This window comes from Lepidochelys olivacea, assembly GCF_965140295.1.
Source record: "Lepidochelys olivacea isolate rLepOli2 genome assembly, chromosome: 18".
Taxonomy (NCBI): Eukaryota; Metazoa; Chordata; order Testudines; family Cheloniidae; genus Lepidochelys; species Lepidochelys olivacea.
In genome coordinates this window covers 25,334,070-25,360,120 of record NC_140428.1, presented here as the reverse complement: position 1 = coordinate 25,360,120, position 26,051 = coordinate 25,334,070, and the positions used below count along the sequence as shown (strand labels likewise).

The window sequence follows — 26,051 nt, the reverse complement described above, 5'->3', positions numbered from 1 at the left end:
CGTCGCTACTCCCAGGCCAGATGGCGGCCCCCAGGCCTGGTTACTACTTAGGGGCGGGGCAGGCTCAGCGGCGGGAAGGTGAGGTCTCGGGCCGTCGGTCCGTCCGCCTGCCTGTCTGCATGGGGGGGGGGGTGTCCGTCTGTCCGCGCCCTGAAGGAGGTGAAGGGAGGGGCGTGCGCGCGCACACCAGGCCGGGAGGAGGGGCGGGTGTGTGGGAGCAGCGCTCTCACCGGGGCGGGGCGGCTCTTCTGTCTGTTTGAGCACCGGGTGGGCAGAAGGCTCTGTAGAGGGGTCGCTGCGCCTGAGCCCCGAAGCTGGATTTCTAGAAGGGAACCACTTCATAGTATAAACGAGAACTAAGCCCCTGAGGAACGAGATCACTAGACATGATAATCAATTAAACTGTTAGCATAGAGAACACGCGTTACTTTAAGGTCAGTCCTACCTCCTGCCTCGTTTTTTCTAGGAGAGAGCTTTGAACGAACAGATTTAAGACACAGTACAAGTAGGGAAACTTGTTTCTTGCTAAAATAAAGAGGGAGTGTATATCTTTGTTCCGGTATTTAAGCTGTTTTAAACAAAACAAAAAAGGCTTCCCCTTACAAAGATTGCTTCTTTTTATGTGTGCTTATTCTTGACTTATACAAGTTATGGCATGCCAGATAATATTTTTGACATAGATGGATTAGGAACATTTATAATAAACTCAACAACGTAGTATCTAGATGCCCATGTTTATAAGATGTTTCTGTAAATAGCAAACAAATTCCTATGTTTATTTTGGTGTAAATGTTATTTAATAGTTCAAGATACAAAATGTCTATGCAGATGTGTATACAAATCTACCGAAAACAACTATTTCTTTTCTATTACCCGTTCTTTCAGCATTCAAGTATGACTTTTTATTATTCAGCTAAATAGTTCCAGAAATCTCATCTTCTTACCTAGTATTTGTCTTGTTTTTCAGGATATGGACTGTATGTTTATTCTAATTCTTTTTTTCAATATGAAGGAGAATGGAAACAAGGAAGAAAACATGGTAAGGGGAGATAGTTTTATCCCCTGACAATGAAGGGAAATTTTAGTTCACTTATCTAACTTTTTTAATTTGTAAAATTTCTGTAGAAACAGTATTAAACACTGAAGCTAAAGTAAGATTATGTATGACTCTGCTAAGCAGTGACAGCGATCCATAACCATAATTGGTGTCATGGACATCACAGTCTTTAGTTCTTAAGTGTAAAAAAAATAGACTTTATGGCCACAAATACACAAGGCTTGGGTGTCATGAATCTGGCAGAGTGTCAGCCCTGGAAACGGGAGACCCTGTACATGGAGTATCCACCACAAAGAGCTCTGCTTAGCCAGAATTGTAACAAGAGGAAAGTTTTGTTTTTTCTTCCTGAGTAGGTTAGTTGCATCCAGAGCAAAAATCTGCAGAGATTTTTAGGTCTATAGGATCTAGAAAGGTGTAAATCCTTTTAGGTGAACAGAGCCTTTTGGCCAAAGGCCACAAATCAGTAACAGAGAAACTGCCCCTTCACCCCATTCTTCATAGATCCTTTCTTGTAGTCCATTATATCCTTGGAATGGGTGTTATCCTCTCTCCTTCTTCACTGTGTGTCATAAAAAGAAAAGGAGTACTTGTGGCACCTTAGAGACTAACCAATTTATTTGAGCGTGAGCTTTCATCCGATGAAATGAGCTGTAGCTCACGAAAGCTCATGCTCAAATAAATTGGTTAGTCTCTAAGGTGCCACAAGTACTCCTTTTCTTTTTGCGAATACAGACTAACACGGCTGTTACTCTGAAACCTGTGTGTCATATGTGCCTGCTCATGCTCCAGCACGTCTTTACTTCTTTCTGAATTGGGTGCATCATACATAGTCATTCAGAGTTTAACTTGCTAGAAATATGTGAGGAATAAGGAGTTAAGAATATTGTTGTTCAAGAGCTCAACTCAGTGTTCTCTCATCCTCTGGAAACAAGCGTCACTTGACTGTTCTCTAAGACTTTTGTTTATATTTTACAAATAAAACAAAAAACAGTAATTTTCTTTCTTTTGTTTTTGTACAAATAATGAGAATCTATTATATTTGCAACCTTATATTAGGTGCTTACAGACTGGTATGAAAACGAAGTCTTTGTCTTCCAAAATTTACAACCTCTAGAGATGAAATCCTGGCCCCAATGAAGTCACTGGCAAACCTCCCATTGACTTCACTGGGGCCAGGTTTTCACCCTACACATAAAATACTTAACACTTCTGCACTTCCTTTCATCAAGAGACTAGGTGCCTAAACATTATTTTGATAAGTGTTAGGAATACCTAAAATAGATTAAGATTCTTTAAAAGCATGAAATAAGTCTCACAAAACCTCTGTAAGATGAGTAGTTTTATCTCCTTTCTGCAAATGGGTAAATCAAGTCAGAGTGGAGAAGTAGCTTGCCCAGGGCTGCACATTAAGTCACACACATTGCTGAGGTTGAAATTCAGAAGCCCTGATTCTCGCTTTACTGCTCAAACAATTAGATGTAGTGTCTCTGAGATTATAAGAAGTCTATTGTCATTCAGAAAGCATTTGAAGTAACATATTGTTTCCTAGGTCATGGTAAGCTGTTATTTAAGGATAGAAGTTATTATGAAGGCGAGTTTGTAGATGGAGAAATTATGGGAAATGGATTGCGATACTGGGCATCTACAGGTTAGTTCTTTTCCCTGGAATACACCATACTTTTTAATATAAATTTTATCCTTTTACAAGGATATGTAGAAAAAAGTACATTTGATACCTATCTATATTGTAAGTTGCCACCTTGCTTTGCTCTAAATAAGAGTTTTTCTGGGTTTCCACTGTAAATCCTATTTTTTTCAGGTTTTCATGTGTTTGCTGTTTTATACTGGATTATGTTGACTTTTGGTTAACTCCAAGCAAAGTGCATGTAATAGTGGGCGAGGGGTAATGGTGTAAACCAGAAGGATGTCTCTTATCTTTGACAATAAGAAAAGGAATACTTGTGGCACCTTAGAGACTAAATAAGGATCTCACAGGCAGATCCCTACACCTGCATCAAACTCTTTCAGCCCTGATCTTGTAAGAAAGTAAAGGATTAATCACCCTGTGATTAGTGAGCGGATCTTGTGTATGTTCTCACACAGGGATTTGTCAATGAACCTATACCCCAGCTGGCACACCTCTCCTTTTTCCTTTCTTGAATAGAGAGAAACTCTTCATGAGCTACTCCTTACCCAAAAATTATTTAAATTCAGCCCTAAATGTGGGGCATCATGTGATTGTGCTGCCCCAGGAGATATTATAGGAAGGAACTATAAGTCCTCACCTCTGCTTCCTTTTTGACCTGAGGGTAAGTCACTTCCCCTCTACCCCCAGCCCTAGCGATTGGCACTCTGTGGTGGCTGGCACGTAGCAGGTATGGGGTGGAGCCCATGTAACCTTTTATTCTATGAATAAATTGGGTAAATGCTTGACAGAAAAATATAATTATTTCTCATTCTGGGATGGTATAGGCACAGACAAATTCACTGTACAGTCCTGTATTTTTAGTACCAAGCTCCTGATTTCCCAGGCTTCATACAGAAGATTTGAATGACTACATGCCATCAAAAAGCTGTTAAGTTGACTATGAAATTAAAGTACTTCTTATACATTTCTTAACCATAAAAGAACATATTATGAATCTTTTTTTAACAAGTCACTGCCATTTTTAAGATGCCTCAGTTTTAAAGACCTGAAGGAACATGGATTATGATTCATTAGTTTTAAGATAAAGACCTAATGAACAGTTTTTTTCTTCATTTGACTGTACTGATAATAAAAAGCCATTATTAATTATTCACTTTATGACTTTTTTAAAATACCTTCTACCACTGCTCTGTAAGTAAGGTACAGTAGGAACCTTTCTTTATTAGCACTCTTTAGACTTAAAAAAAAAATTATTAAACCACATTTGAGACAGCTATTATTTCTTTTTTCCACTTTACTTTCCGATATATTTGCTTCAAGGAAACACTTACTCAGGTCAGTTCGTTTCTGGAGAGCTCCATGGACATGGAGTCATGCAGTACAAAGATGGTGGGAAATATGAAGGGGAGTTCTCCTATGGAATGAGAGCAGGTAAGTTAAAGTCTGAGAGGAAACTTTAATTAAAATTCACTCTAAAGTAATTGAGGTCCTGGTTAATTATTATTATTATTATTTTATTCATTATTAATCACAGTTATGACAACAGTGCATAGGAATCAACCAAGAGTGGGGCCCTGTTGTGCTAGGCATTATACACACAGAATAGTAGAAAGTCCCTGATTCAGCAAGGTCAGGCCTAACTTTAAGCATGTAAGTGGTTCCACTGAATTCATTGGAGTATGTTATTAAGATTAGTCACGTGTATCTTGCTGAAATAGGCCTTATTTACTAATTGGGGTAAAATCCCTTCACTGTCTGTCTCCTTTCACCTTCCCCCAAGAGTGTCTCAAGCATAGCAAACTTAGTTAGAAAAGTTCATTTACAACAGATTAACCCAAGGACTCTCTTGCATTTTGGTGGCCAAATTCAGTTTAAGTACAACTCCATTGACTTAATTTGAGTTAAATTGCACCTGCTTACGCTACAACTGAATTTGGCACTGACTGTGTTTACACTTTAATTGACTGGAGTGTGGTAGAGTGAACATTTGGGATGATGAGAATGAGTTTAACGCAAACCTCTGGAGATTTGAAAGAAGCCCATTCTTATATTTATTCAGCTAGAACTAGATGGGTTTTCATGCAAAATTTGTGGTGCCCTTTGTGAGATAACAAAAGGCCTGATCATGCAATTATTTGCACAGATGAGTAACTCTGCACACATGAGTAGTCCCATTTTATGCATGTAATTAATCCCATTGAAGTCAAGCTACTTACCTATGTGATTGTTTTCAGGACTGAGTCCATAGAATGTTCAAATTTGGGGGACAGGACCACTTACTTGACTAGATACACTGTGAGTAGCTCTGATGATTTTAATGGGACTACTGTCAATGCATAAAAGTTAAGTGTGTGTGTGTGTCTTTCTGTAGGATCAGGGCTTTAGTTCTTACAGCACCTAGCATGTGATGGGTGCCACTGAAATAAACAACAACTTCTGACCTGATTTGTAGTCCACCAAAGTTTGGTAAAACTTTCTATAATTAAAACCCAAATTGTTTGATTTTTTGCTAAACCTTCATCAATTGGCTATGCCGTGAGTTTGAAGTAGATATTTGCTGTGCAGTTTAGAAGTTAACTATATTCAAAACCCACATATTAAGGGATTTTATTGCAGGGATATGTAAGGATATTTCCTGCCTCTAGAGGTTGTTTATGTGTCAAAGATTTTTCTATTTATTATTATTTAGGACATGGATTACTTGTTGACAAGGATGGACAAACTTATCAAGGAACCTTTCACAATAATAAGAAACATGGAGGAGGGAAAATGACCTTCAAGTAAGTTTTTAATGTTATTGTATTAGTTGTTTTGCTCTTGTTAATATAACATTTAGGGGCTGGATTAAACATGCAAAAATTGGGAAAGTGAGTTAAGGTGAAACTCACCCTGTTATGCCTAGATCTAGCAGTTCACATTTTGCATGTATAAAAGATTATCCTTTGATTTGGATCTTGTAACAAGTAATTACATCTTCTCCAATATTTAAGTTCCCCTCAGTTCTGAATTTTATTACATTTTGTGTTGAACCGCAAACTCTTAATTCCATTTTTATTGTCCTTGTTTTATGAAATCAAAACAAGAAAAACTTCTGTGGAAATTTGAAAGTTTAAAAATTGTCTCAAGCACACTGTAATTTGTCTGATCCCTTTGGAGTGATTACCCTCTGTCCTGCTAATGAGTATTGTACATAGAGATTCTTTGGATCCAATTAAGCAAAAACAATCCATGCAGGTTCCACACCATGAAAACCTATGTGAGGTTAGGAAGTTGATTTTTCATCTCTTTTGAGGTATTGCATGGACTTCTTCAACATGGAAGCTGGACAGAATTTTGTTTGAGTTGGTGTTCAGCTGTTGGACATATGTACCAAGTCCACATGCACTACTGACGGACTTTCTGAAAGGGTTCTTTAAAAAGACATAAAGGGTTTTAGGTTTTCAGAGTGAAATACAAAAGCTATATTTAAATTGCAAGAATGTCAAAAGGCTTTTTTTAAAATTAATTAGTACTGCTGTATTTTAAAGAGAGCCACATGAATTCAAAAGTTAAGATTTTATATGTGGCGTTTCAGTCTATAGCCTAAGCTGAGATATTAAACTCCTAAAAAGATAAATTTACACAAGAAATGCTGGCAATCACAGTGCAAGCATTGCTGCTCTAATTGCTTGTAAATCATTAGTACTTCACTGTGGTACTGCTTTAGCTATGCCAGTAACACACAGCTCTGTCAAAAACTGACTAGCTCTGGATTTGCCACTTGTTAACATCTTGTTTTTTAGATTAAAAAACTTTCAAAAGTCATGTGGTTATCTAAATACAATATATTTACAATAAAGTTCAGCCTCACCAAAACCCACGCTTGAGCATGACTATCAACGGCTTTCTGTGTGGACCGGAATTACTAGGTTAATGTTTTATTTGGCTGGAATTCTGAGTCCTAAAGTTTTAGTTGCAGAGACTCCATGTGCCATTGACTGTAGAGTCAAAAGATAGCTCAGCAAAACTAATTTACACTTTGGATTTATCCAAAGCCTCTGAAGTCAAGGTGGAAATCTTATCATAGACTTTAGTGGGATTTGGATCAGGCCCTGTGCTTATGCTTTGCACTTTGTTTTCTATTTTCTGTTTCTATTTTGGCTGTGCATGGATAGTAGCCCCCACTGATCACATACCAGCGTATAAGTAAGCATACAATGAAAGAAGAATAACAATGCCAGAAAAGGCTTGACAGCATGATAGAAGCTGATCAATCATTCTTACTCAGTAGGGAACTATAGAGGACTTCTGTTAATAGGAATAATAAGAGTCTGCTAACAAGCCATTTCCATAGCCTGTCATGCTGATCTACTCGATCTGTTGGCTTACCTTGGTTGCAAAGGGAGTTGTACCTTACCCTTGCCTTACCTGTGGGAATAAAGGGAAGGGTCTCATATAGAGCTAACTCTTGCAATGTATCATCCATTGTCTGTCTCTGAGGTGAAAAAACTTTGAAGGCCAGTGGTGGGAGCTGGCTGAATTAAGCACTTCCAGATGGTTGCCTACTTCCTGGAGGAAGTGCCAGTTGACGGTTGTTGGCACTGTCATGCTGACTTCTCTGTGACCATGCTTATTTGCTGCTGCTGTTTACTTTTAATGGTTTATCCTGCAGGTTTACAAGCCCTGGTTTTCCAGGATAGCACTTTATTTTATCTACCAAGTCACAAAGCATGTAAACATTAAGAATTTTCTCCTGGTTGGTTGTTTCAGGAATGGTGATAAGTATGAAGGAGACTGGATCCTGGACCAGCGACAGGGGCATGGGGTACTGCATTGTGCCGATGGAACTGTCTATGAGGTATATAAAGTGGACATGTGAGAAGCAGTAGTGCTGTAACTAGGAAAGCACAAGGGAGGATTGTACAGGGTGCTTCAGGTGAATAGCCCAGAAGCTCCATGACTAGAGGTGGGCATACTATTCACAGCAGTCAGTTCATTTGTCAAATTTAACCCCTGTTTTTGATCATGAATTATCCATTAGTAGAATATCATTTCTGGGTTATTTGACATTCTTCTACTATTTATATGTAAATACACTTCAGCTGTAATTATTTGGGAATTATTCCCTAGGACTATTGGAATATTTGCTATTTGTAAATCACTATTTGCTCTGTATTGCTGGTCCTTTAAGACAGTATTACTTCTGTTGCCTGGTTGGACACCTGAACATTTTATAAACAGGATGAGTAAATGAATAATTCACTTTTTTGTTGTCAAAATTCATATAAACACACCATGACATTTTGTCTCCACAACCATCGTGCATATGAATATTCACAGAAAACAGATAAAAAAGTCACAGTAACTCTAGCGGCACTTAAGTAATTGTAAGATGCCACTCATAAACAGTGTTATTACAGTGTTGCTGTAGCATGGGCCTGTTTCTCCAGTGCCTAGCACCCAAAGTGCATGTTGAGTGCTACCAAGTGATACTTCTCTGCTCAGCTACACCCAGTAATATTTTTCCCTGACTTTGCAGAGGTGTAAATGGTTATACAAGATGCAAGAGAGTGGAGAATCAGGTTCTATATGTTTATACTCCAATCATTTGTACGTACATCAGAGGAATTTTAAAAAAACAAACAAAGGAACTCAGTAGCATCTTCGATTAATTTCAGATACGACATTGGTATGGTAAAGTGGTTTCAATGCTGTGAAATTCTATCCCTGTGCAGTGTAGCATGAATTGCAAAAGCCCAACAAATGTTTCACTTGCTGCTAAACTAGAGAAGGAGAAATTAGTTTGGTAGAGTATGGAAAAAGAATGAAATCTAGCATCAAATTCAGCTATGGGGCCCAATTTTCCCCTCAATTTTATACTAGTATGACAAATGATTTTAGTGGAATTGCTCCTTATTTTCACCATGTAGGTGAGAACAGAATCAGGTCCCAGTGTAAACAGATGGAGTTTATACCAGGATTACAGCAGGGCAAAATTAAGCCACTTCTCTTCTGACACTGCCCCCAGTATACACATGACATTCTGCTAAATCTGATGGGTTTGTCCATAATATAAATGACAACCTAGTAACAAATGCTGATTAAAAGTAATTAGAAAATGCCTGGTCACTTCTTTTTGTAATAAGAGGTATTCGGTTGCTTAGGAAGTCAATATTCCATCATAGAAAGGTGAGAGTTTTTCCAGTGTAAATGAAACAATAAGATATGGCAGGGTGTGAATTATTTTGTAATAACTCACAAATAGATGCATTCAGGCAGGAGGCTGAAGACCAAGTGCCATCATATCATGTATAGATGTGAATTATTATACAATAAATCAGGCATAGAGTTTTGTTGTTACAATTATAGAATGTCTGGGGGCTAAAAAACTCTCCAGTTTTAAATTTGAGCTGTTCAGAATCTGAACCAGGGCCATTTTATGTGTGTATGTAATGGAGGACCTTTATTTATTTTAAAAAAAAATCACTTTCTTGAAACTGGCTTTACACTGCCAGTGTCTGAAGAGATAGGGTTGTGATCCAACAGTGTCTTAGGCTTCAAAGTGTTTTTGTTAATTTAAAATAAAAGCAGTATTTAAAAACAATATCAAATCTTTTTTCTCTGCTACTGTACCATTTCTTAGGGAATAATTGAGATGATATAGTATTATGTGGCTAATTTTCCTGCTTGGAGTGATCTGTGGATATGTCTATTGCTGTTTTACAGCTCAGTTATATAATGTTTAGTAACTAAACCCAAAAGGTTTTCTATCCAAAGCAAGTGTCAGAAAGCAAGCCCTGTTTTCATCTTCTGAGTCTCTCTCTCTCTCTCTCTCTTTTTAATTGACTTTGGGCCTGATCCAACTCCCGCTGAAGTCATAAGGAAGAGTCCCACTGAGTAGGGCCTTTTGTGAAGAAGTTTGACAAAAATGGAAATGCAGTTATAGTGTGACCACAACAACATTAAGCAATCTGGCTATCCATCACAATGCATAGTCTGTTGTGTCTTATTGCTCAGGAAGTACAGAAATGCCACTCATGCATTCATGTAGGAAATTAGATAATCAGCAGGAACAATTTCTATCTGTCTGTAAACGTGTATGCCACGCTCACATTCTCCAAAATGTTAGTGGGGTTAATTTTAGGGGATATGACAAATTTTTTTCTCTTTGCCTCCTCCAAAAAGTGGTGGTGGTGGTGGTGTTGTTGCCAAAGATCTTTTTCTGTTTTTTTTTTTTAAACTTCAAATAACTCTACTGATACTCTTAACTTCTACTGGTATTGTTAGGGTAACGTTTTGAGGGGCGGAGGGGGGAATAGACTAGCATATGGAAGATACTTTTAATATGGTGGCATGTTGTGATGTATTCACTGTCTCATGTATGTGTGTTACTAGTTTATAGCCTTAGGCCAGGTGTATACCTAAAACTTGGGTTGATCTAGCTATGTCATTTGGGTGTGAATAATTGACACCCATGAGAGACATAGTTAAGCCGACCTAAGCCCCAGTGTAGACGCAGCGAAGTCAACCGAAGAATTCTTCCATCAACCTAGCTATAGTCTCTCGAGGGGGTGGACTGACTCACAGAAACCCCTCTGGTGCTATAGCAAGTGTCTGCAGTGCTGCCGCTGTCCTGCTGTAGTGCTTGTAGTGTAGACGTAGTCTTTGTCTGTGGGGATGGAAGCGTAGCCCTGTATGAACTTCCCTTTGGTGTACTTCGAAAGTTCAGCTTTTCAGACACTGAAAGCTAATGTGAAAAACAACTTCAAGAATTACTAAGATTGTACATAGAAATAAAAAAAATTTAATCAAATGTCTCGGATGTACCATTATCATGAAATTTTAGAGAAATTCAGCTCAGGAAACAGGCAAATCAGGATGTGGGTACTCAATTGACTTTGTCTTAGGAAGGGAAACTTGACTTTCCTAGTAAAGCAAGGGATTTCATATGTCTGTTTTAAAGACAGTGGGGTTGGACTATCCCAGTGATACTCAAACTGTAGCTCTAGTGTCATATTGACTGTCTCTGCATGAGATGCCGGAGGAGCTCAGGGTTTGATTGCAGCTGCAAATGAATTGCCTGATGTCCGGCTGACTGAATTGAAGACTGCCTGGTGCATGTGAAGCAGTGTGCTGGGAGTGCTGGATAATTGGAGAGAAGTCACCAGGATCTCTCCTAGGTCCTGATTCAGCAAAGCATATGCTTAGAGTTGGGAGGAGATTGTGCCAAATGAGGAAGAAGAGAGCTGCACAGTAATTGCAGTATGATGTCCTGACGTTCCAAGGAAATGTTTTCATTGTGAAGTATCCACACTTGAAGATTTTGCATTGCAACAGTTCAGTGTTATACTACAAAGATCACAATGCTATATCAGGACTCTGCAGTATGTTTATTTTTTGGGTTTCTGCACCTCCATTTGATGGAGAAGTTGTTCTCCAGAGCTGCAAGCCTAGTCCAAGTATTCTATTGTGTTTATAGCGGGAGTGTATCTTTTATTCCAAGAAAGAGTGTTTCTTAAATTCAGGAATTTTCAGATTTTGAATCCTTGGCATCAAACTATCTCCTTTTGAAACTGATTTTAGTGATCTAATCTTAGACCGTAGTGAACACTTGGCATCCTCAAATACTAGCCCCTACAACACACACAATTAATGAGGCATTATAGAGCATTCACCTCTGAAGAGGAGCCTGGAATTTGACTACCAAGAGGCAGAAGTGAGGCTGGTGATCTGAACTGCATGGGGAAGATTGTACAACACCTGTGCTTACTACCTGGCTCTAGCCAAAAATACTGTTGGCATCCCTCCTCCCTCTCGAGCACTAAATCTCCACTGAATTCCAGTAATATAAAGTTAATCAGTGTGTTTATTTTATATCATGCAAATGTGGTGTATAATTAGCCATGCTTTCCATACTGTTCTCTGTTTGATATCAGTGTTCCTATGCTGAGAATTTTTTGCCTTTTCAGTTAAAGGTGTGTTTCTCAGTTGAATAGACATGAACATAGTAATTCTTCTCCCTACCCTCATTTCCATGTATGCATTTTTAAAAAAAGTATCATTTCCATGACTATACACTACTTTTGGAATATAATCAATAGGACAAGTAACAATTGCTATTCCTGGGATAGTACAAATAAGTTTGAATTAGATAGGGAAACTATTAACAAAAAATGCACTATTAGCAGTATGTTTCTGGTCTTAGGTACATGTGGCCTGTCCATGTTTTTATGAAACATTGCTGACTGGCAATAAGAAGGGAGTACTTAAGTGGCTTGGCATTGTTGATAAACTGAGTGTAGATTATGCATTATTTTGCACCACTAGGTGGCTCTCTAACCTTTGTTTACAGACTGATCTATTAAACTCCACAAAGTTTAATTTTCTTACATTAGATCCTGGACTGCCCCTGCATGGTTGTAAATGTTTAGTATTGTACTTAAATTTACAGTGGATATGTATGCAAAAACAGAAACATTGTTTGATAGGAAAAATATCTAACAATTCTATCAACAATACTTTGCTGATTAATTCAGCATTTTAATTGACTCTTAGGCAAGTTTATGAAATGAGCAGAAAACAAACAAAAATCCCAACATTGCTATTAGTATTCATCCAACACATACTACTTTAAAGAGTTTATAAATACTGTGGTTATAAAACAATAAAAACTAAGGAACTTAGTCATGTTTACTATGAGGGTTTAACTTCTTCCACTGTTAACTATAACATTGTCTTGTTATTAAGAATGAGTTGCTCAGTCTTCCAGAAGCCTTGTCCAAGTCATCCTCGTGATATAGACCTTACAGCTCAATCAGATGGTCAAATCTTTCCACAGTTGCAAGTTGAATTTCTTTCCACACACTGCTCCTAAAGCCTCATTCCTATGCAGGATAGTAAAAGAAACGTCCCTAGCTGCCTCTGGCATTTAAGGTGGGATCAATGAAGGGATTTAGCCATTGCAACATTGAGTGTCATGGTGCCTAGAAAAATCACAGGAACAACACTGCAATCCACAAAGCCTAAATTAGAGACCTAGACTCCCTACAATGAATGGGGAGATAGGTACCTTAGACTGCAGTCATCAAAGCTAGCATGCTAAGTGAGAAGCCACCTAAACTAGCTCGTGGGAGACGCTGCATAGGAGATATATGCCTGAATCCAAACTGCATGAAGGCCCCTAGCTTTGCTAGTGATCCAGAAACTGAGAGATGATAGGCACTCAGCCACCTAAGTTGTGTGCAGGGATTGACAATTATGGCAGAATAGGGGCAGAAGCTCCCGTATAACATTTAGTCTAGTGGATAGAATACTTGCCCAGGCTGTGGGAAACCCCTAGTTCGCATCCCTCCCTCCTGAGGGAGAGAAGGGATTTGAACAAGGGTCTGTTACCTCTCAGATGAGTGCCCTACCCACTAGTTTATAGAGTCATTCTAATACCATCTCTGACCCAAATAATTGAGGATTAAATTGTAACAACTTCAGTAGGAGAGACTGATGAAGCCTCACACTCCCTGGGCAGTTCTGTGTGAACATGCCTGAGGGGCCTGATGCAGTAGGCACGCTCAGAGGCTGCCTCCCAGACTGGGTGCCCATGTGTGACTTGGGCAGCTGAACTCCTTTCTATCAGTTTGCGAATCACTCTGGAATGTAGGCAGGAGATAGGCAGTCAGATGCCTATCATGAGGCAGCAGCACACATGCTCAGACAGGAGATAGGTATCCAGCTGCCAAGAGTGAGGCTGCAGTACAGATTCCCAGAGGGATAAAACCTAGGCACCAAGTGAGTTTAGGCACTTGCAGCATTAGGGGAGTTTTGTGGATCAGACCGGTGCCTAAAAATGGGACTTAGGCCTACGTACCTTAGTGGACCCACACTTATCCGTCGTCTTTGGCTTCGGCATTTCATTTCACATCCAAGTTTACAGTGGGCATTGTCTCTTCCATTCCAACTTGGAAAAAATAGACAGACGATAGATTTTAAGACTACCCATCGTGACCTTAGAGAGATGAGAGGATCCTTTCTATCTCTTGCCTCTTGTCAGCTGGTGGCTAGACTTTAGTGCTGATGTAAACAACTAGCAGAATACACCACCCACTTTGTAGATCTTATGTGGGTACATCTTGAATGTTACCAAGTCACATTTCAACTCAGTGACCCTTATGATTTATATTAAGTGGCACTTCCAGGCAAGCTGAAAAGAATTTCCCTACTGGCAGTCAATAGGAGCTATCCCAGCTAGAAGCACCTCTGCACATCTTACAGTACCATTTGTTAAACCCTGAGGTTTATCTAATTTTTTCCCTTCTCCTTTAACCCCACCATCCTGTTCATTCCACATTACAACTAAGCTTTTTGGGCTAGGCAAACTAGAGATGAACATTCAATTAGGCATGTGAAGAAAATCTCTTGTCTAAATTGCTTTAACAAATTATCCTATGACAGATTCTGTTGAAGGTGTATAGAAAATCTGCAGCAAATATTTTTCCACTGTTTAATATTTTAGTCAGTTATTAATACAAAATTAGTTTGTGTTATAGTTATTTACATTAAAATTATGGGGGTTGAATATTCTTATATCAATTAGTCATATTTATGTATGTAGCACCTCTTATACATGTATTTTAATGCCTTCCAGGAAGAAAACTGCCAACAATATGGTTAAGATAATTTAGGAAAGCAGATGCAAAAATATCTGAAGATTAGGTTTTTCAATTGCTGCTGGAAGCAAGAAATGAAGAACTTTACATCAAATTTACTCTCAAAATGTTGAGATATCTAAAGGCAGGCCCTGCCCCAACAGTTTAAAGATAGGTTTCAGAGTAGCAGCTGTGTTAGTCTGTATTCGCAAAAAGAAAAGGAGGACTTGTGGCACCTTAGAGACTAACCAATTTATTGGAGCATAAGCTTTCGTGAGCTACAGCTCACTTCATCGGATGCATTCAGACTCATCCGATGCAGTGAGCTGTAGCTCACGAAAGCTTATGCTCCAATAAATTTGTTAGTCTCGAAGGTGCCACAAGTCCTCCTTTTCTTTTTAGTTTAAAGATACTCATAATACAATAACAGCTCAGCTCTTGCTATGCTGAATACACACTTAAAAATAGAAGAGTTCAACAAGGTGTGAATTGTAAAAAATGAGCAATACAATTTGCAAAACCTAATCAGAGATTGTGTACTGACGATGAAAAGATTCAAAACCAGTCATGATGCTAGAACAAATCTTGTTATCTGTATCAAGCACAGGGAATCTCATCCCTCTTGTTTTGCCCATGAAAGCTTGTGCATGTACATTTTCTTGGCTTAGTCTTTGGGCATTCAAAACTCTTATGTACACAAGCTTTATTTGTTGTAAGTTAGCTAGGACTTTACCCAATTTGCACACGACAGCTTTACTCATGAAAAAAGCATGTGCAAGATAGTGGGTACAGCTTTCTAGGTTGCTTTTGAAAGGTTATAGTCCTTATTGGGACAATGTTTTGAAGAAGCTGAGTGGAGAGTGGATCTAAGAAGCCAAATCAGCAAAGTCATAAAATAACCAATTTAGGGAAATAAGGGCATGGACAAATATTTCGATCTTTCAACCCAAAAGAAAGTACTTCTACATGGCAGTATTTTTGAGGTGTCAAAGAACAGATTGAATAAGGGCACGGATGTTACTTTGGTGTGTCTGTGCTCTGCGTTTTTGATCTGTAATAACACAACAGCTGGATTTCCTTTTAGGACAACCCTTGGAAGGAGAGAAATTAGTAAGCAGGTTGGGTCAATCCGCTGATAGCATATTTTGATTTTTCAAAAATGTTTATCTCAGCCAACAGTTTGATTGAACAGCAGGTGAACAAGCAGTAGTTAAGACTACGCTAATGGGGGAAGCTGTTAATGGCAAAATAACTCAGGTTATCATCTGCATAACCATAAAAAACTAATTTCACGCTGGGGGAGGAATGTTGCCAAGAGGTAAGAGCTTGGGATCTAAACTGGAGTACTGAAGAATCTATAACGAGAGTAGAGCATTGAAAGTTTCAAGGCATAAAAATTCCCATCATTGACCTATATTCTTATGATTTCAATTTGAACATGTGAATGTGTGGATACAGTTGAGATTGGAAAACAATATAATGAAATCCATGCAAACTTCATATGTATTAATGAACTAAAACATTTATTTTTCCACATGAAAAGTGTTTCCTACCTATGGTTACTCTTCTTTGGTGGCTGCATAGGTCCCAGTAAGCAGATGCTGTGTTCCATTCTGTCCCTGTTGCTGCTTCTTTGTGTGTTTTGGCTGAGTTTAGTTTGTCTTCTTTCCCAGAGGAAGGCCTGCTGTTTGATACACCTGCTAACTACACTAAACAGGTGGCTAGCCCTATGGGCTTTTTCACCTGCAATGTTTTTTTCTAAAGATCCATTTGAGTTTCATTATCTATTTTGAAGATTAAGAGCCTCAGTAATTATGAAGATTCTTTAAGTTTAATTGGTATTTAAATTACCAGATTTCAGTAGTTCTGATTTATACCACATACCTGTGGAAAACTTAGAACGTATAGATACAGTAAAAAACTCATCCCCAGTTTGACACTAAGGTAACATAGTGATGAGTGCAATTAGAACAACCTAGATCAGTAATGTCAGCAGTGATAAGGTAGCAATGCATTTTTTTAAGTAAATAACAAAAAAATTTAAATTGCTGTTGGCATCACTGGCTATTGCTTCACTCATGAATATAACTTTTTATTATTATTTGTATTCCGGTACTGCAAACACTGTGCTAGGCGCTTTCCAAACATATGAATGTTCAGTCTCTCTAATACTTCTCTCTAATGCTCCGTGACCATATGTTACAATCAAAGGCGTGTGCCTGATGCAATATTCACAAGAAAACGACAGGAGGGTGTAACCAATAATAGTTATGTCAAAATATAGACCAATAATCCAAGAAAAGCTCTTTCCTCACCCCCTTCCTTCAGTTCACTCAAATTTGTATATAACATACAATAGATTAGGATGAGGTTTTATAGTAAATATTTTGCATTGTGACAGGATATTTTACCCTGAGAAGCAAGCTGTTTTGCTTACTCAACCTAGGAGTCAGGTCTCATTAGTTCCAACTCGGGAAGATAAACAGTGGAGAGTCTTTGAAGCCAGACAGGGGCCAGGGTGTGAGACAGGTGCTCCTGCAGGGAAAAGTCTCTAGAACAGTCAGCTAAGAAGGAAACTCAAGATACAAAGTTTATAGTAGATGTTTCAGTTAAAACCTCAGGAAAGGGAATTGAGTTTTGGACACTAAAATGTTTTCTATATTGAGAGCTGGGTGGGGAGTTTGCCAGGTCCCATGTATTTCTGTAGAGAAGATGTCAATGAAGTATTTTCCTCTACCCCCCAGCCCATAGTTATTGATTTTTAAATACAAGGAATATTGTGTACATTGCCTTATTTCATGGAAGGGTGAAATGCAGTTTGAAACCTTGATGTCTTGCTTGGTAAATGGACATCATACAGTTTTATCATGTAAATTAGACTAATAGAACTTGAACTTAAATAATAAATAATTTTCCAGGATGATATGCAGTTATTTGACACCTGGGAAAAATGAAAAGTTGTAAACTTTTCGTCATTAATCAATTACCACTAAGAGTGTAGGTCTAGGAATTGTTGTGGATAAATTATAACATTCTGCCAAACAGAGCTTGCAAGAGAGGAAGATAGGTACAATCAGTCATGAAGTATCTAAACACAAAGGGCCACATATTCAGTTGGTATAAATTGCTGTAGCTCTGCATACTTCCATGTAGCTCCACTAATTTACACCAGTTGGGTACGTGGCCCCTAATGACAGAATCCTTTAAAGCAATGCATCCTTCAGTCATTGTTTGAAGGACAAAAGTAATATTAGCCGACTAAATAAGAAAACTCCTATACAAATGAAAATGTCTCAATGGATTGAAGCTTGATAATGGAGGTGTTTGGGCTTTTATCAATCAAATTAGGTCATATGGAAATAATATACTGACAATAGCATACAAGATGAGACTGAAGTAACCAAAATTAATTATAATAATAGTATAATAGCTACTCATTTAGAAATGGAAACACCATCAATTAACTGGAAATTGCTTCCTGAAATAAAAAAAGTACTTGTTTCTTGAGATTCATTGAAAACACCTTTTCTTTATTCATAAGCAGATACCTTTCCGTCACCCACCAGTGCAGAAAAGAATTAGTATCAAAAATAAAAAAATTCCTAGATCAAAACAGAAATCTGCACATTAATCAAAATATGCTGTCAGTGAAGAAGTTGTATAACTTTCAACTGCCCCGAGTAGATTGCATTAGTGCTTTTTGTAATTATTCTGCTATTGTTTAAGTTTTGTTGAATGGGAACTAGCTATTTCTGAGTTGTGGTGCACTAGGGCAGATCTCTTAACCTCTCTATGTCTCAGTTTCCCTATTTGTAAAATGGGGGTGATACCTCTTTCACAAGGATGTTGTGAGGATTAATTAATGTTATAACATGGTGCTGTGGAAATGTTACTCTGTACAGGTGCTAAATGTTCTTATCTACTTATCAAACATTTGTTACTTGCATTTAAAATAGATTTCATGTGAATACATTCAACTTGAACTTTATAAAAATATCAGATTGTAATTCTGGTTACTACTGACTGAGTAGGATAAGGGCCCTTCTTCATCTGATAGTTAACTGAGAAATAACCTCCCTGGTGATAATTTACTCTTAACCAGGAACTATTTGGCTTATTTTTTGGTCTCCGCTGACTGATGGAAATGGTACCAAAAATGGCCTTATTTAAATTAATTTTTAAAATTATTATTATTAATGAAAAAATTAAAAAGCAGAGCTACCTATTGAGATCAATGAATGGTGAGTTTTACTTAAAACGAAAAGGCAACAAAAAAAAACAAACCACACACAATATAGCCCCCATCTGGAAACTTGTGGTTGGTTGGTTTTTTTTTTTTTTTCTGCCTCTTCCTCCCTTCTCTTGCTGGCTGGCTGGTGGCTGTTTTCCTCAGGGCCCTTCTGTGGCTCCGGCTGTTCACGCTCTTGGCTGTCCTTATCAACACGTGACGTGTGGATGGCGCTTCTGTGAACGTCAGCATTTCCAAACCTTGCATGTGTTGCATTGCTAAGCAACTTTTAGCAACACTTATCCCTCATCCTTATGCCATCTGGAAGAGAGGACGACACAAGGAAGTGTGCCAAAGAGAGGCTGAAGGCAAATTCAAAGAAAGAGATGGCTTAATTACATAGCAGAGGGAGTAACCCAAACAGAGAGCACTTGTGACCATTGGTAGAAGGTGGGCAGGCACCTTTTATGGATGAGGATGATGGACCATAAGAACAATTACATATCCTGCTACTTTCACTGTCTTTTTTTTTGTAAGTGTTAAAATCTTGCTTGTTGGTAGCTGATGGAAAAAGAGGCATATACAGTAGAACTCTATGGCTGTGGCAAAGTTGCTGCCCCAACACACTCCCTCCTGGATGTCTCAGTGTCCCCATACTATCCTTTGGTCTACTTCAGCCATAAGATTGTCCAAGCCTTCCAGCCAGACCATTTTGCCAAGTCATGCCCCTTTCCAGGCCAGAGTCCTCTACCAAAGTCCAAAAGAAATGTAAACAAAATCAAGCCTTCAAACAAGCTGGGCTCAGTTGTCCACCTCTTCCTCATATGTGTACCTCAGTTTGTCCCCCATGCCTTGTCTCTAGCTCCTATACCATCAACAACACCACTCTCCAGGGACTGGCACACTCATTCTCTCTCTTAGGGGTTGAAGCCAGTTACGTCTCCTCAGGGCCCAAGTCTCCAGTCAGGCTTCTAGCTTACCCTTGGAGTAGCATGACTGCTCTGCTGCCTTTCTCAACCTTCTTTCAGGGTGCATACTAGACAGAGGGAAGAACTCTCTACTCCCTCTCCCCAGCTGGCCTCACCCAGATCTTTATGGAAACAAGCCCTGTTCTCCCCCAGCTGGGCTCTATCTCTAATTTGGCCTAGCCCACCCTTCAGGTGTGAGCAGGAAGGTTAATTGGTTTCTCATATTAGCTCTTTCCCAGCATGTGTGCTATAAACACCCTATCACGATGGCACACTTGCATGTAGTAAAGAAAGATAAAAGTCTCCTATTATTTCAGTACATCACAGTAAACCGATTAGTTTCTAGTTATTGTGAAACCTCTTAAACTTCAGATTTCCCACCATTGCTATCACCAGTTCCACTCTGCTGGTGGTAGCAGCTACATTAATCTAGCATGGAGTGACTGGCTGGCCGACATTTTAATGGCGGTGTTATCCAGGTGTAGGTGACACCATTGCAAAAATGGCAATGCCTGCTTGTAGTGTGATTACATTAGTTACCACCATCACTACCTTGGGTGGAACTACACTGCTGATAGAAATGGTGGGATTTTTTCAGAAGAGTCCATTGCATAGTATTATCTCACCCCCCCGCCCCCACACACACTTTTATAATTAAAATGACTTATTCTTCTATACATTTATATTGCAATAATAATAATTTTTCCCTCTGAAGGCTAAACACTAAATCTGAATCAGTGCCAAATTCCCACAGGCCTGTGTCATTATTGAGCTGCCACTTGTTTCCTTGCTTTTCTGTTAATCATGGTCTTTTACTCTCCTGAAAGTAACATAGCAGTGCTGAAGTTACTGGGTTTCCCCAGTACCGCTTCAGAGATTGAATTCACTTCTGTATGGTATCTTTCATACTAAGTATTAGTGAATGGTTAGAAGTGTGAGCACCATTTTAAGTGTTGTCATGCTAAGAAGTATATTTTTTGGTGTGGGGCATATTCAGCATTTTTAAATGATTGCTACATCTTTTCTTTGAGCTGCTTATTTTAACCATATGAAGAGAGGCACTGGTTATACAAAAGCAAAGGGTCACATTGTAACTCATGTTCTATAGTACTTTACTGCATAAATAGTCCCACTGATTTCAGTGGGACTACTTGTGAAATAAGGTGTTACTCGGTGTGAGTAAGGAATCAGAATCAGGCCCAGAACTACCGCTCTAATAACTGCATTTTGTTTACCTTGCTCTATACAGAAATATACATACAGTTTATATACATAGACCATGTTTAGTCCAAATGTACTTCCTTTCTGATATCTGTAGTGCTTGGTAACTCAGCTAATATTAACAAATATATAAACTTAAGCTTTCTTTCCAAGAATGACTATCCCTGTAGTTTCTCCTCCGAAATTTCTCTGTCCTAAAAGCCAGTTCTTTGCTCAAAGAGCTACTCCCACCTCTCTGTCCCAAATGGAGTTAATGAGTTGCACCTGCCACCAACAAATCAACAAAAATAAGCTGGCATCGCCCTGCAGGGTTTCAGCACCTGCTAACAGGATGGGACAAGAGAAGAGCCTGCCATCCGGTCCATCAGGAAACTTTCACTCCATGCTTTCTAACAATTATACTCTGAAGCAAATCGTTTTCAAATTATTTCCATGGAATGCTTTAAAATAATGATGGGAAAACTAGAATAAAGCGAGTTGCTGCAGAAACATGTTTCTGCAGAACTGTTTTTAACTGCCTGTGCTCACTCGCCCTTGTTCTCTAATTTGGATACTAGTTACTAAAGGTGGAAAGAGTGGAAGAATTCTAACCTCTAAATCCCTCTGGAATTTGAAGGTGGTTTAGACAAATTTAGAGTTATAGAAGCACATTGTTTTGTGCAGCCTCCATTTATCATACAGCAGAGCCAGAAACTGAACAACCTACCATAAAATAAATTTTAATTTGCAGTGGATCAGCATAGCAGAAATGAGATCACATGAGAAATTTAAAACACTTTTATTCTCCAGCTCCTAACACCCTGTGAAATTTAAGGAGTCAGTGCCATGGAGCAGGAGAGAGCCTGAAACACATACTTTCTCGTTTTTTTTAATGCTACGTATAGCTATTGGCAAATATTATAGAAGTACCACTTCACTTCCCACACTTGAACTTTTGGTTGTCTTTGTGTGTTGCAAGTGTGAGTTCCTGCTCCCCCACTTATGAATGTCTCACCATTCTTCTGTTGTCCGCAAATAGCTGTGAAACCCACTAGAAAAGGGTGTCTGTCTCTCATACCCATCTAGGGCTGGTCCACACAGAAGATGACAACCTAATACTGTTACTCTGTGCTGTGGCTCTCAAGGTTCCAGTCGCTGAAAGAGACCAAGGTCCTGTGGGAAAAATAATATCTGGTCTTGCAATTAAAGATTTTATAATAAGGCATTCACACCAGGGGCCCAATTATGGTTGCACAGCAGCTCAATTCTGGCATTCCCTAACTTTTGAGCGCTTGATTTTGCAAACACAATTTTCTTTATGTGTATAATATTATATATCTTGGGTCAAATTCAGCAGTGGTGTAAGTCATTGAAATCTTTGGGACTGAATTTGTCCAAGGGTGTCACTCTTCACAATCTGTATAGGAAATGGTGCATCATTCTGCATGTGCCAAGTGGTAACTCATTCTCTGCATTTAAGTGCAGTGTAATTTCTTCTCAGAAGCACCTCTGATAATAGCGCCCCACTGTAACAAACCTTTGGCAAGAAATACTTGATTCCTCTTTTTCTTTAGAGGGTGTACTGTGGAGTGTCACGTAATCCTTGATTGTTGTGTGGTCGCCCATTCAACATGTTCACACAACTGTTGGAAGGGTACTTATAAAGAGCCTTGAGGGCCACCCACTCTGCTATTGAGAACCCTCTGGAATAATCCCTTCGATATAAAGTAGCCTGTGTTGCAAATTTGAAATCAATGTGTTTCTATTTGAAGGGACAGTGGAGAAATGATGTGTTCAATGGCCAGGGCACTAAAATTCATTGTTCTGGTGTCATCTATGATGGACTGTGGATCAATGGCTACCCTGCTGGTACGTTCATTCATTATGCTGTCCAGTTATTAACAAGACTTCAACATAATACTTTGGCTGTCTCTCTGTTGATTAATATGATCTGGCTATAGTGTTAGCCTCCTCTGTGCACTCAGTTTGCCTGGAACATGTAGTTCATAAGAGTGAAAGCGGTAGCTGTTTGAGTGGCACATTTGTGTGTCGGGGGGAAGCTATTAATTCAAATTAAATGTAGAACCACAGTGAAGTATAAAATGTTACTTTGGAACCTTTTTTGAAGAATAATGTGTTCTTTTCATTTTAAAGCAAATCACACATACATTTTTGGAGTTAAAGGCCATTACCTTATTCACAAAAATAACAATATAATGAGTTTAAAAAAACAAGTATTAAATTGTCCTGCTCAGAAAGCAGAGGTCACAACTTGAAATTCATCTCTTCCACAGTTAATTATTCAGTATATTCCTAGCTGCTTTCTATATGGTTTCACAAACCGCCCTAGATAAAAATTAACTGGAAGATCATGTACTATATTTCCAATAAATTCTGGTAGCTTTTATAACATAATGTATCATGGTTTCCAAACTGGAAATGGTTGTTGCAATATGTAAGAGGATTTATTTGCTGAAAACCTAATAGAATGTTAGGGCTGGATGGAAGATGAAATTAGAAGATCTGTTTGGGAAGAGAAGACCCCTAGAATTTCTCGATTTTTCTCTTTCAAAGGCCATGAGTCAGACTACCTCCTCTTCTAGCTGAAGACTGGATATGGCACAGGAGATGCACATGGCTCATGGTGTCAGACCTCTAGAAAGAGTTTCAGAATTATCTCCATGACTCATTTTGCAATGGAAAGGGGAGCAGGTCTAGGGTAGAGGAAATAATCTCTTATGTGAAGCATAGTTACAGCACCTTGGAATCCCCTTTGATTACTCATCCAGCCTTTGTCTTCTCAGCATTTTCAAAGGTACACATCATCTATGCTTGACTGCTCCTCAACCCTTCTGGTATTAGTTGTAAATATCATACAAGAAGTAGGTTTTAAGAGAGGATTTGAAGAGGAAAATTTAGTGACCTATTGGAGCTGTTTGGGGAAGATGTTCCATGTGTGGGGGGCAGCATGAAAGAAATCTGAAATCAGTTAGTGGAAGAGAATAAGGAGGGTACTGTAATTTGTAGAATTATTATTGTTTGTATTACCATACTGCCTAAGAATCCTAGTCATGGAGCAGACTCCAGTGTCCTAGGCACTGTACAAAGACAGAACAAAAAGACAGTCCCTGCCCCAAAAACTTTACAGTCCAAGTATAAGATAAGAGGCAACACATAGGTAACAGAAGAAGAGGAAGTTTAAGGAAAATATGAGGCAGTATTGGTCAGCACGATTGCCTCTGCACACCGGCAGGCTAATGTTGTCAAGTTTTTTGTAGGCATCCTGGAAAAGTTATGAGTTAGTTTTGTAGATGCTTATGGGGGGTGCCTCCCATACATGAGAGATGGTATGGGACAAAGCATTAAGCTGCTTGTTAGAAAATCTAACAAGTGAATTATGACAACTGGTACAGTGCCAATCAGAGGCAGGAGTTGACATCTTGGTAGTGAATGAGAGATGATAGGCAGGGTGGGGATAGGCTATGAAGGACACTGAAAGTGAAGAAAAGTAGCTCATGTTTGATGCCAAAGAGATGAGAGAGCCAGTGGAAGGATGCAACGAGAGGGGAGACCATCAAAGCACCATGGTGGGAAAGTGATTTTTGCAGCACCATTCTGAATGTATCTGAGCAGGGCAAGGTTGCATTTGTCAGGGCCAGAGAGAAGGATGTTGCAGTAATCAAGACCTGAGATGATAGAAGCTTCGATGAAATTTTTAGTTGTGTGTATAGATAGGAAAAAATAGTACACATGGCCCTTTCACATAATTATACATTTTAATACCTCTAGTCAGGGTAATCCTGGGCGCATGTAAGATGGAAAAGGATTGGTTTAATTCCTTGACTCTGTGAAATGGACATTAATACTGTTCACTTTTCGAAGAATCTGAAACTGAGACAAGGTTAATCCACTGCTAAAAATCAGAGCTAGAAAAGAGCAACAAAGGTCAACTATCCTATTCCCCTCCTGGTGGAGGGTTGTCCCCTAAGATACATTCTCGTAACAAGCATTGTAAACAAAACAGAGCCTAGACAACTGTCATTCCAGTTTGCAGATTGAGATCTGATCCACCTACATATTTGTTCACTAGTGCAAAAATCATACCTCTGCTTTCTAATTGTACTTTACACATAATCCCCAAAATTTTTCACACCTGATATATAAACAACATTAGTAAAATGTAGCAATCTCTGTGATGGAAGGATACAGTCAGTGGTACAAAGCATACTTCAGTGAAGGTGTGGAAGGGAAATTTTGACTTAAGACAAAAGATAAAACCATTTAATCTGAAAGTTCTCATCTGAAATTATCACACACAGTAAATTTAATGGAACTCAGTGCATCTATTTCTGAAGGATGAAGTGCTAAATTAACCTCTCTGGGATCTGAAGTTGTGGCTGTTGGGAATCAAGGTATCCCTCTCCTGATCACTACGATCCTGATCCACATCCTATGGAAACAAATGGAGAGAGACTCCCGTTGACTTCAATAGGAGTTAGATTACACACACACCTAAAACACCCCCACCCTGTTTCTGCACATTTTGTTAGGCCTATTTCCACTAAAGGGATTGCTTAAATAATGGCTCATCTTTTACCAACCATCAATGAGAAGAAGATCTAGAATAAAAGTATAAGCAATTTGTAAGGCTATTGATGCCTAAGGTCTACTACCATCAATTCATCAATCTGTTTGGGAGATAAAATCATAAAAGATGCTCCAGAGCAAAGGCTCTTTGAAAGAGGGGGAGCACTTTAAGTCTACTAATAAGAGAAGAACTCAAATATATTTAATGTTGCAGCTCAAGCAAAGAAGATGGTAATTTTGGGCCCGTAAGTTATTGATGTAATCCAAGGGTCTGCTATCACCCTTCATGTCCAGCTACAGAATGAAGGAGGAGAGGTTTCTGAATGTAAGAACATGTTTACAGATATTTTCTGCCATATAAAAATGTTTCACAATTATAAATAGAGAATGAAAATACCAAAACATGACATTAAATTAAAATGTCCTTTTACAGTTATGATAATTTTTGTTCAAGGTCTTTTATGAGGCCTATAATTTTGCCTTGAACCGCTCAGGTATGTGGCTGCCTCCTAAAATGAAATGGTTTGTGGAATCTTTGGGGTGTGTGATGTCTTGCCACAGAAGTCATTGCACATGACCCAAAGGTACAGATGTACACACATGTATACACAGGATCTACACACATCCTACTTGCAGAAAACAATTATATGTAAGTAATCAATGCCATAGGAAATGTTATCATATTGGTAGCATCTCAAGAAATGAAGTGTTTGCTAGGTTTTTTTGATCTATCAATGTCCCTAAA

The 26,051-nt window shown here is 38.7% G+C and overlaps 1 protein-coding gene across 1 annotated transcript in view; it reads left to right on the top strand.

The window, feature by feature from the left end:
• Positions 1-26,051, top strand: part of MORN1 (MORN repeat containing 1) — a 104,358-nt gene continuing 78,307 nt past the window's right edge. Inside the window, 7 exon segments of the mRNA XM_084651746.1 lie at positions 1-78; positions 968-1,039; positions 2,607-2,705; positions 4,026-4,136; positions 5,395-5,485; positions 7,455-7,542; positions 22,492-22,588. Of these exon segments, the coding sequence (XP_084507872.1) occupies positions 21-78; positions 968-1,039; positions 2,607-2,705; positions 4,026-4,136; positions 5,395-5,485; positions 7,455-7,542; positions 22,492-22,588 (616 nt within the window). The 5' untranslated portion in view covers positions 1-20.